The sequence below is a fragment of the Cottoperca gobio genome, chromosome 13, assembly GCF_900634415.1.
Source record: "Cottoperca gobio chromosome 13, fCotGob3.1, whole genome shotgun sequence".
NCBI classification, from domain to species: domain Eukaryota; kingdom Metazoa; phylum Chordata; class Actinopteri; order Perciformes; family Bovichtidae; genus Cottoperca; species Cottoperca gobio.
This window is the reverse complement of record NC_041367.1, coordinates 21,440,357-21,452,963: the sequence shown is the minus strand read 5'-3', so window position 1 is coordinate 21,452,963 and position 12,607 is coordinate 21,440,357. Positions and strand designations below refer to the sequence as shown.

The window sequence follows — 12,607 nt, the reverse complement described above, 5'->3', positions numbered from 1 at the left end:
TCCGGGTAGGGAATGAACCATTACCCCAAGTGAAGGAGTTCAAGTACCTCGGGGTCTTGTTCGCGAGTGAGGGGACGATGGAGCGAGAGATTGGCTGGATAATCGGAGCAGCTGGGGCGGTACTGCAGTCACTTTACCGCATCGTTGTGACGAAAAGAGATCTGAGCCAGAAGGCAAAGCTCTCAATCTACCGGTCGATCTTTGTTCCTACCCTCACCTATGGTCATGAAGGCTGGGTCATGAGCGAAAGAACGAGATCACAGGTACAAGCGGCCGAAATGGGTTTTCTCAGATGGGTGGCTGGCGTCTCCCTTAGAGATAGGGTGAGAAGCTCAGCCATCCGTGAGAGACTTGGAGTAGAGCCGCTGCTCCTTTACGTTGAAAGGAGCCAGTTGAGGTGGTTCGGGCATCTAGTAAGGATGCCACCTGAGCGCCTCTCTAGGGAGGTGTTCCAGGCACGTCCAGCTGGGAGGAGACCCCGGGGAAGACCCAGGACTCGGTGGAGAGATTATATCTCCTCACTGGCCTGGGAACGCCTCAGGATCCCCCAGTCGGAGCTGGAGGATGTGGCCCGGAGAAGGGAAGATTGGGGTTCCTTACTGGAGCTGCTGCCCCTCGCGACCCGACCCCGGATAAGCGGTAGACGATGGATGGATGGATAGATTGTGGCGATTGTATAGATAATTTATACTTCATATTACTTTCTTGGTTTTCTGACAGTTGAATATCACTTAAAAGTGCAATCGTTGGGATTGATTATATATATTTCATTATTTATAATACGTGTAGGCCTATTTATTTTGCAACTTAATCTGCTTTTGTTTAGTGGTGTACAGCTAAACTTGCTCTAACATTTTGTTTTGTATTAGGGAGAAGGACACAGAGGCAGAAGAGAGGAGATCAGGGAGAGGATGACAGACTCTTCTCTCTGCTGGAGAAAGTTGTTGACAAATTAAATGTAAATGAATGTAAATAAAAAAAGATATAATGATGAATATATAGTGTATTTAATTTACTTGAACTATAAATTAAATTGAATTAAATACTTAGCAAATGATTGATTAATTGATTTCAAGACTCAAGATTCAAGAAGAATGTATTTATTACATATGATTTATTAATTTAGAAAAGGGATTATTTAATTTAGAAAATTACCTATCAATGAATGGAAATAAATGATTGAACAAAGAAAATGATTGAATGATTATTATAAACAGAAACATATTATAAAACAATATAACATTTACAGTAGGCTATATACAGGTAAAGTTTGCTGCTGGACTTGGATGGGCTGCCACAATAAACCCCTGGTATCTCCTGATGCCATCTTCAAGCATATCTTCAATCAAGATAAATATATATATATAAAAAATATATATATATAAAATGCTCAAATGATTAAGAAATGTTATTGCGCAGTGTGGCTACATGAATAAGGCTGTTACGTAAAAACAGACGTAACCATCCATTTAACCACGCTTTGTTCGTTGTAATCACGTGATTCTTTTTTTTGACGTGTTGCCTTGACTCATCTTGCCGCGATATTTCAGCTTTGAAAGGTCGACAGTGCTCGAGCTTCAACAACAGTTTAGCTAGCGTGCGTTTTCAGACTCTCACCACTCGTGTGGATGCTCTGCAAGTCTCGGCTTGCTTGTGGTAATCCCAGAGAAGAATCGCACGGCCCGGGTCGCAGTTTATCCGCCTTCAGCTGTCGAGCGTTTATGTTCTGACAAGTTATCCGGGGTTACATTGGCAAGCTTTTGTTGCACGAAATAGGTCACACCGCGTCTTGTTGACAGCAGAGTCTGTTGCTTTCCTCCCCCGCAGACGTTAACGATGGTTTTACTGAAAGACCTCCGTCCTCCCACCGAGGGAGTGCGGCATGAGCAAGCCGAGACCACAGCGGTGATGGACGGCCAGAAGCTGGGCTGCGGCACGCTTTACGTCGCCGAAACGTAAGTGATGCACGTGGCGCTTGTTTTTGTCTTTAAACCATCAGTTTCAGTTTAAGGTTGGTGTTTATTCTTATGTGTTATCAGCGTTAAATACAGGCATTGTGTTTAAAGTATACTAATATACTGGATAGAAAGTGTAATAACAGATGCTCCACTCCTCGTGCTAACCACTTCCGGAGTAGTGACTTTCAAAATAATAATTCGAAATTCATTTGGTTGGGAAAAAACACATAATTTGTCACCTGGAAAGTCAGTTAAGTTCAGTGGTGCAAGAAGTAATCATACCCTTCTGTAATTAAGAAGAAGAACTCCGTTACAAATAAAAGTACTGCATTGAAAAGGTTACTAAAGTAAACTAGTAAGTAAGCATAATCAGGAAAAAGGTAAAAGTACTAATTTTACTCCCCCCAAAACTAAAATAATTGATAGAAAAAGCAGCAAATGTTTTTCATCAAGAATGATTTAAACAATTATCAAAATAGTTGCCATTTAATCTTATTTTGCACACCTGGAGAAGTACTCAGATGCCATTAAATGACATTATATATATATATATATATATATATATATATATATATATATATATATATATATATATATATATATAATATAATATAATGTGTGTGCACCCTTTCTGAACTAACGACTGTTAAATATATATGCTTCTTTTCCGCAGGCGCCTGTCATGGTTCGATGGGTCGGGGATGGGTTTCTTTCTTGAGTATCCCAACATTGGCCTGCACGCCATCTCCAGAGACGTCAGCGCTTACCCACAAGAGCATCTGTACGTCATGGTCAATGGCAAAATCACAGGTGAGAGTGACGCAAAGTTTAGCAATTGTATTTAAAAGGATCAATTAATCCGTTTTTACTGTAGATCCTGATCCTGATTTCTGGCTTGATGTCTGTCTGAAAACAAGGAAAGTTTGTTTAAAATCTGCCACTTAAAAGTAAAAGTTCCTTCATCTAAGCACAGCTTTGGTGACCAAAACATCTGTATGAAACCCATTTGCAGAATTTATTTTAGTTTCCCTACATATAATACCGGCACCCTTACTGAAAGGTACCCTGTGCAGTGTTTGACCACAGTAATGCTGTTGAGCTTTCCTTGTCTGTACCTCGACAAGACCGAACTGCTTTTCCTTCCGGGGAAGAGCTCTCCCATCCAAGACCTTACCATCAACATCGGCACCTGTGTTGTTTCCTCGACTCGGACTGCAAGGAAACGGGGTGTGACACTGGACGGCCAACTGTCCTTCAGTGCCAACATCGCTGCAACAACCCGCTCCTGCAGACACACTCTGTACAACATCAGGAGGATACGTCCCTTACTGACTCAGAAGGCGACGCAGATTCTTGTCCAGGCTCTTGTCACCTCACGCCTTGACTACTGCAACTCCCTCCTTGCTGGACTGCCTGCACGTGCCATTCGACCTCTACAGCTCTTCCAGAATGCAGCAGCCCGACTGGTCTTCAATCTACCCAAGTTCTCACACAGTACACCGCTCCTCCACTCCCTTCACTGGCTACCAGAGGTGGCCCGAATCTTCTTCAAGACTCTGGTGCTGGCCTACCGTGCTGTGAATGGATCAGCCCCTTCCTACATCCAGGCCATGGCCAAACCATACACCCCAGCACGTTCACTTCGCTCTGCATCGGCCAATCGGCTCGCTACTCCCTCACTGCGAGTGGGACCCAGATTCCCCTCAAACTAAACCCACCTGTTTGCTATCCTGGCTCCAAAATGGTGGAACAAGCTTCACACCTTCCGTCGCAGACTGAAAACCCACATGTTTCGACAGCACATTGGCCAATAAATAATAATTACTTATTTTTTCTATATGTTGAAAATGGTTTGGCTTATTTGAAGCTAATATACTTGCAAGATTCTTGCTGTTCGGAGTTGTATCCTCATGATTGTTTGCACTTATTGTAAGTCGCTTTGTACAAAAGCGTCAGCTAAATGAACTGTATACATGCGATACGTTTCTGCCGACGATATCTGTTTGGTGGCTCATTCTCAAAAACTATAATGCACAATGATTAAAAACTTTTTAACTGCGCGTGTGTAACTCGTATGTTTTCACCTTCCATCCTCGCAGGAGAAACTGAGGCAGAAATAACAGAGAAAGCAGGTGATGACGAAGAAGACAACAGCAGTAACAGCAGCCGTGGTGATGATGATGATGATGATGAAGAAGGAGCGATCACAGAGATTCGATTTGTGCCCAGCGACAAGGTGGCATGTGAGTGATCACACTGAGTTTGCGGGTCAGACTGATACTGGTCCTTGGACTGAAATATATATGTTTGTGTTTGTTTTGTGTTTTTGTTTTCTCTGCCGGAGCCAGGGTCGTTTTCCATTCTGATCAGGTTTGATCACACTTTAATGACCGAGTCACAGCTCAACAATCAAACCACATAAGTGATCAGACTGATTTTAAACCCTGTTAAACTTATTATCAAAAGCACAGGTCCTAAGATAAATGTTAAAGTTACTGTCCAAACAAAATGAGAACTTTGTCCTGGTTGAACTACAAGAAGACACCAGGCTGAAGAACTGCATTTTTCTTTCTTAAATATCAAATATATGGAGTGTTAATCTTGCTAACAAGGATTATTTTTGATTTAAAAACTTGGAGACCTAAAATAAATGTTTATTTGCCTTTTGATGCGTGCAGATTTTGTGTGGTTGTGTAAAGATATTCAACACCAGAAACTAAATATCAGAGGAGAATAACTGCGACTAGATCGGCCCTTTAAGGATGACTGGTGATATTCTATATAATTAGCAGTATTGTGGTAAAATTATAATATGTAAAGCAGGAAATATAACATAGTGACAGTGTTTACACTTTGAATTACAGATTCTTGAAATGAACACAAGGAGCAGCACTGACTCTAATGTTGTGTGCGTGTGCATGCATGTGTTTGTGTATGCAGTGGAGTCCATGTTCTCAGCGATGTGCGAGTGCCAGGCGCTGCACCCCGACCCAGAGGACGACGACTCTGACAACGACTTCGAAGGAGAAGAGTACAACGTGGAGGAGGCCGGTGAGGAAAAACACAAAGATGTACACACACAAACACACACACATTCTAACATTCAGTCTGTGAGCAACTGGTCAACAGTGTCACAAAAAACACTGTCAATATAGCAACACTAGAAGAGAGCGATGTATAGCTGTAAAATACAATATAAAGAATACACTATAATACTCTAAAACCTACAATACATATGTCAAACTACCACAGCTAAATAATAAACAGGTGAACATGCTCTCGTTGTTGTTTTTAAATAAGTGATGGTGAAATACTGCCCACTATTTATTTGGAGCAGGTGGCCCAGAATTACACATTGAACCATTGTATCTTTGTTTATTTTGACTGACGATGTTGTTGATCCTAAAGAAATGATTTTCTCTGCAGCTTGGTAATGGTGCAGGTCACACTCCTCACATAACAATATGTTCATGGAAACAACTGTATTGTGAATTCTGCTGTAATAAAACAAAGTGAGCAGGTTTGGGCCGTCGTCCTCCTTTCTTCTTCTTCCCTTTCTTTTTACATTTTGGAGAAGGTTTTCTCCTGACAGCACAACATGCTGTGGACTGAATATAAAACGTTCTCCTTCTCTCTCTGTTTGTCTCCCCGGTTGTCCGGACTCTTCGGTTGCAGAAGCAGGTAAGAGGTCCAGCGTTCACCACTGCACCTTTACACAACGCCTCTGTTGAGCCTTTACACACTTTTTTATGTTTGCAATGAAAACACTTAAAGTATGGGGCAATTGGTACTGAATACTTTTTCAGATTCTTAGGCCTTTAGGTTTATGTAAGGCAACAGTGTTTTTAGGTAAAATGTAAAAGTCTGTTGTGAAGTCACATAGTTTTATAGTTTCTATTGTGTAGTTTTCACTTTGGCTTTTTTTTGCCCTTTGTTTTGATACCGTGTGATTTTAAATTGTCTTTGTTATTTTTTATTGTTTTGTGTGGACCCCAGGAACAGCGACCACTGTGTGGAAGCTAGTTCGGGATGAAAATAAAAGATATTAAGTAACTCTTGACTTTAATCTCCCTATTTAACATCTATAAGCATTATATAAACATTCAATAAATGGTTTACAGCAAACTATAATGGTGTTAATGTAGTAATGCAAGCAGATGGTAAATGACTAAATAGTAAAACACAGTTGTAAGACTATAAAATATCTCTCCTCCACCACCCAGAGCACGGCCATGCTGACATCCCCACCTTCTACACCTGTGATGAGGGTCTGTCAGCGCTCACGCAGGAGGGCCAGGCCACGCTGGAGAGGCTGGAGGGGCTGTTGGCCCAGTCAGTCGCTCAGCAGTACCACATGGCCGGGGTCCGAACCGAAGAAACAAACCCTGAATTTGAAGGTTTGAGCCAAACACACATAGACTGAAAATTCAAAGATAATATCACATTGATAGTGGACACAACTCGCATCAAAGTGTGATTTATCCAAATTGAAGGATTATTGTAAATAAACTGAACAGCTGGTAATCTGGGAGCGTTTCCAATTTGGGTTAAGACTTGTGAGGAATTTCTCACATGGAACTATAGCTTTTAATTGTAATAAGTTTCCTTAGTTTTGGAAAAAAAAAAAGCAATGTAGACGGGGTATTCAGACATAAGTTTCCATATTTAGCTACAAGGGACATCATCGTTCCTCCTAACACAGTTTATCAGCAGCTAGTAAACTAAAGGTTCCAGCACTGGCAGCCCATAATAATGTTTAAGGGAAGGAGGGGTTCCTGCGGCAGTTTGTTTTTGTTTTGAAAATGGTCTTTGATGTCCTATAAGTTTTACATCCTCATATAAATGATTAAACTATAGAAGCTAACGCTGGGACAACACTGCCTGTGTGAGCAGCTGTGTGAGCAGCCGTGTCAGCTATGTGTCTCTTCTACAGATTCTTGGTGTTGCCTTTTTTTTCACATGACAGGGCGCGGTTCACAGCAAGTCAGTGGAAATTATCATGCAGCAACTTTACTACAGTAACCACTTTAACACTTCCTGTTTCAAAATAATAGCCATAATGGAATCCCTTCATCTGTTAAGGCAGGCTTTTGGTCTGAAATATTTGCAGGACAGTGGTCGTGTAAAATGCAGTAACTAGCATGGCTCCATACATTCAGTACCGGCTTTTAATTTATTATTTACAAATGAGCATACGCTTATAACCCTTTTCTGTCTAAAATAAATAAAGATGACATTTTATAATGAAATGAAACATTCTGGCCAGTATGAAAGGCAAACCCATGTAGAAAGGGCGGGCAGTAGCAGCACTGCCTGTGTGGCTTCCACACACGTGCAAGACGCAGCCGGTTTTATAAGATGTTGACTTTAGTTCTTCCGGTTAATATTGAGCTGGGACTTTACTCTTTCTTTCTTTCTTGAATTTAATAAACTTCTTACTTGCCATATCTCGTAGGTCACATAGTGACAGACAGTGAAGACTGGGATTTGTATAAATATACCACATCTGATGTGTATTTATATTTTTTATAAAGAGTCAAATTTGGGGCTTATTGTGTTCTGTTGCACAAATCTGCAATGAAAATGAAAAACACAACGGCTGATTTTACAAGGTTTTGTTTATGGGATGCTGTTTAAAGTTAAGTGTTTGTTGTTAACAGACGGTATGGAGGTGGATGCAGCAGAGATGGAGGCCGGTCAGTTTGAGGACGCAGACGTCGAGCACTGGTAACTTAAATGATGATAAAACAGCCAAAACGTCTTTTGTAAATACATTTGAATGATCAGATTGTGAACAGTCTAATTCCTCCATATGTTATCCGACTCTCTCTGTAGATGAGTCATCTCAGCGGTCATTCAAGCACCAGTGTTGCATCATGGGATGGGAGAAGAGGACAGCAGCACTTCTTTAAGCCTTTCAGCTTGTACTCTCTTGTTAAACCTTTTCTCATGTACTTAGTCATCTCACTAGTCTTTTGTAGCTTCCTTCATTTCCTCTTATGCGTTGCATTGGAGCTCACGTATAGTTTTGTGTTATTTGTCTGCTCACCTTCATCTCTACTAATTAGTCAGTCATATAAATAAAGTATACGTTCTGCACTTCTGTTATACAGCCAAGTCATCTACTGTAGACTATTGAGATGCAGCCCCAAATCCAATTGTTTAATGAAAAAAAACAGAAAGAAACCTGAGTTTCTGTTTTGTACCTAACGATCAATTTAATATCTGATTTTCCTGCAGAGGAGAGTTTGTCTTTATATGAAATTGTCAATAAATTCATAGTTTTTGTATGAGTTTTTTTGCTTGAATTATTAAAATCAAACCAAGGTTTAAAAAAGCAGCTAAAAAATGATGCCAAATCCCACAAGGAAAACATTTTCTCATCTCTAGTATCTGTGGATGCCGATAGTTTTGGTTTTAGTGTTAGGCTAAAGGCTAAGGTCATCATGCCAACATTTGGCAGGTATGTTTACCATCTTAGTTTAGTGTCTTAGCATCCTAACATTTGCTCAAACTCAAAGCTGAGGCTGTTGGGAATGTTTTGCCGGTTCATAAACCAAGATATTGGACACATTAAAATGTTGACCTGATGATGGGGCCACATGAAAAAGTTATTACAATTCATCCTGAGGGGAACGTGATTATCTGACCCAAATGTCATGACACTCTATCCAATAGATATTTCAGTCTGTCTGAACCAACGTACCAATCTGTTCAGCCCCTCGGGGCATCATTTATTCACTAAAACAAACCAATCAATCAAATCTCTTTTTCAAAATGGACTCCAACAGAAAAGTGATTTCACAGTTGATTCTGCCTTTCCAGTTCTTACAGAGAATTCAAAGCCACCAGTTCAATCTGTGCAGAAACAAACACATCTGTACAGCACATTCCCACACTGCTTATCTATGGAATGCCATATTAGGTATAAACATAAATTATATATTATTAAAATATACAATTTCTCAGTTAAGCAGTTTGTAACTTTGTTAAGAAAAGTGTTATACTAAAACGTGTATCGTCCGAATATTATCCTACTCGGAACGTCCAATTCTCAACTTTCCATCATAAATGTTCCAGTTCGTGAAGTATCTTAAGTAAACTGTTCTATTACATAAAGACTCTTGGCTCAATGTATATTATTGAAACAACAATACTTGTTTGCAGTATTTGACAGTGACATGCTGTAATCTGCTTAAAAGTCATGCAAGTACAAGGCAACGCTTCTTTTGGAAGTTATAAACGTTGATATTCTAGTAACAGATCGTCCTGTTGTAGAGGTCATATTGGCTCTAGGGTGGTGATCCAAAAAAATTAAAGTGTTGAAATGTCTAAAACAAATTATCGGATGAGTAAACGGAAAGTTTTTAGTGAAAATGTTTTGGTTTGACCAACCACCTCTTAAAGAAAAAAACTGCATGCATTGTTTTGGAGATCTGTCTTACAGAAACACAGTTTTCTCAGCTTCTCAGATGCTCTTGAAGTCTTTAAAAAAAGTGCATATCAGTGCTGCTCTTTTTCTAACTTAAGGTGACTGCAACCAGCAGCGTGTGCTCTGGGTATGAATTGCTGGCTTCCCGCCAACGTTCATGTCCTCTTCTTGGCCTCCAGGGGGAGATTTCGAGACAGTGATTTTCTCGACAGCAGAGGGAAGAGTTTATCAAACAGTAGCACGGAGCTCATCATACCTGGAACAGCATGTAGAAGAGGATCAAGTACATTTAAATATTTAGAGAAGATTGATTTGATTTTATGGATAAACTAAATTGTATAGAATTTCACCTTTTACACCTTTGTAATATTTCAAAGTATCATACATGTAAAACACACTGAACTTAAGTTCAAATTTGAGGTACTTGGAATCTACTTGAGTATTTCCATGTTGTACAACTTTATACTACCTAAGATATACTCAAGAAAGTACCTCTCATTGTACATAGGTGCAGTACGCTCTAGTTACGTATCACCTACAGCATGAATCCAGAATCAACGCTATTCTTGCTATTTTTTTAAATGATAAAACAAACTGTCATTTCTGAAATGTAGGAAGATATTTGATGTGTTTGACTGATGTCCGGCTGCCACACAGTGTGTTTGTCTGCATGAAACAAATAAGTAATTTAACATTTAAGCAGCTTATCAGATTTGTGTCAAACCCTTCAACACAATGGCTGAAACAGACAGTGACTGTTGTCTCAAACACACAAATGCTTCTCCCAAAACAGTCTTAGTGTCTGACTGGACACACAGGAATGTAGTTAATTAAAAAGAGAAGATTGTGATCTTACAGTTTTGAACACTTTCTTAGCCTTCTATAAGTGTACATAAAGTCGATGACATGGCTCTTGTCTTTTGGTGTTTCATCTCCAAATTATCTGATTTTTTCAACATGGCTATTGTTTTTTCATACTTTTCAAGAGCTGCCAGGGTATCTCCCAGTGTGCATCAGTGGGTCTTACCCAGCAGCGGGCTCAGCCAGTAGACCAGAGAGTACTCCTGGAAGGAGTTTCCACTGCAGGAGAACTGTGTTGAGAAGGCCAACGCAGGGTTAAACACGGCTCCTGTCACCTTGCCCCCTGGACACGGACAGAATACACAGACACACACATACATTAATTAATTAATTAACTTTTAAGTACCCAAACTGGAGCCACTGTTCATTCGTTTACACCTCCTAAACAAACAAGTTGAAATATAGAGATTTTATGTTCACCAAGTTCAAACAGCTGTGAAACATGTAATAAGAGGACATGAGACTGAGGTATTTTGCCAGGTGACAGGTGAGTACAACAACAAAGTCATTGAACTCTCTCTCCTGTTAGTGGACTGCAGCGTCTGTGGAGTTTATGTTGTTATATTATACATCTACCTATCTCGGTTGTTGCTTTGGTTTCGGCTGTTTCATATTGCTGTCAGGAAGCGTCGGGTTAATTAGGCTATTTAAAGGCTTAATATTGCTTGTTGTACCTGATACAGTGTAGGCCTATACTTTTATTTATCACCTTCGTTTTGTCTGAGTTTTTTCTCTTTTCTAATCAATTCTAGTGAAGCTATGCTGAGGAAAGCTTTTGTATATGTATAATTGAATCAGCTGTACACACAAGATGCAAAGTGCATAGATGCAATTTATTGTTGTTTGGATGTTGCTGATCTACTGGTTTAGCCTATAGGCTATGTTGACATTTAGGCATAGATACGCCTATACATTTATTTTGTAGCCTAAAGGTGTTTAAAAATATAATCTAGTAATGTTTACTTGAGGTCTACATTTTAACTGACTTTTACACAAATAGGCCTCCTTTTAGGCTACTTATACTTGAGTAAAATGTCTTTAAAGTAACAGTAGGTGCTACTTTTATGCACGCAATGGGCCTATCCTACTCTTTCCACCTCTGTTGGGTGGTAACTGTGTATGGTTGTTTAGAGTTATTTTGGGCATCAGTAGGCTATACCATTTAATGTACATGTACTAGTCAGCTTCTACACCTTCACCACAAACATAAACACTGATGATCACGCACTAAAGAATGGCCTAACAAATCTAAAGTTCGTTGTTCATTTGTTTTGTGTTTTTTACACATAAGAAACTGAAGAAACACAAATCTGCTGCATGTAAGTGGAAACTAAAGTTCCGATGAGCAAGACACAGAATCTCAGACTCAATAGCACTATCAACAAAGAGTGAGTAATGTCAACCAGCGTCCTACCTGCATAAACTACTGATGCGATTACCGCAGCTACCGCGTGCACGCGGTATTTCTCCTCCACCGATCGCGTGTGCGTTATAGCAGTCTGAACTGCAAAAGCGCACGCGAGCTCCACAGCGGCGGCTTTGGGCAGCGGAGCGTGAATGGCGCTGATGCACCGGTAACCGAGCAGCTTGTGCTGCACGTGCATTCCCGACAACCCGATACCCCAGATCATTGGCAACGCGGCTCGCGCAGCGGCGGCTGCAACAAATTGGCATGCGATCCGCCGCAGGGCGCACCCGCATGAGAACTTTGAGTGGTAGGCGTGTTCGAGCGCACCGGAGGGGTTGCCGATGGCCCCGCTGAAGGTGAGCCCGTGGACCACGGACGCCAGGTACGTCAGGGTGAGCGCGATTTGAGGCTCGATACCGCCCATCTCGGACAGCAGCTTTAGCTCACGAGTGCAGCAGCATAGCTGGAAGGTGGACACGAGCTCCACTGCGTACACAGAGAGCCCGGTGTCCGCGAGGGCCCTGGTCAATAACCTGCGGGCCGCCTCGCTCAGCGCGACGATCCCCGCCAGCATCGACAGAGACACCACCACGTCTGCAGTCATGCTCGCCGCTGGTCTTCGTTCTCTGTCGGGGAGTGTCTGTGTCTTCAGACGCTGTCAGACTCTCTGATAACTAAGACTATGCGATGCTGGATCTCATTTTCTCTGGAGGATGGGATGGTGCTACCCTGGATGATGAGGGGGTTCAACAAATGAGCTTCAGTCCCGGTAGCTCACATGGTGCGGAAGTGACTGAACTCCAAAGTTCCCCCTCTCCGATTGCCTCTCTTTCCTTTCCTTTCCCCTCCATCTCCTCTTCTTCAATCTTCACCTGCTGTACGTTTGACTCCCAAAGCCCGATGAAGATTGAGCCCATGCATGGCCCGCAACAGTTTTTAAAAATCTTT

General features: G+C 41.2%; 2 protein-coding genes across 2 annotated transcripts; one reads left to right on the top strand and one right to left on the bottom strand.

Moving 5' to 3' along the window:
- Nucleotides 1-1,513: 1,513 nt before the first annotated feature.
- clns1a (chloride channel, nucleotide-sensitive, 1A) lies at nt 1,514-8,254 on the top strand. Its single transcript, XM_029446531.1, has 8 exons — nt 1,514-1,955; nt 2,632-2,768; nt 4,058-4,201; nt 4,899-5,009; nt 5,634-5,639; nt 6,182-6,355; nt 7,619-7,685; nt 7,794-8,254. Coding segments are annotated over exons 1-8 (759 nt in total). The 5' UTR covers nt 1,514-1,836; the 3' UTR covers nt 7,795-8,254.
- A 413-nt stretch (nt 8,255-8,667) lies between these two features.
- Nucleotides 8,668-12,263, bottom strand: aqp11 (aquaporin 11). The gene is made up of 3 exons (XM_029446530.1): nt 11,666-12,263; nt 10,418-10,534; nt 8,668-9,646 (listed from the first exon to the last, which is right to left on the bottom strand). The coding sequence occupies exons 1-3, from the start codon at nt 12,261-12,263 to the stop codon at nt 9,546-9,548; spliced, it is 816 nt and encodes a 271-aa protein (XP_029302390.1). The 3' UTR covers nt 8,668-9,545.
- Between the last annotated feature and the right edge of the window lie 344 nt (nt 12,264-12,607).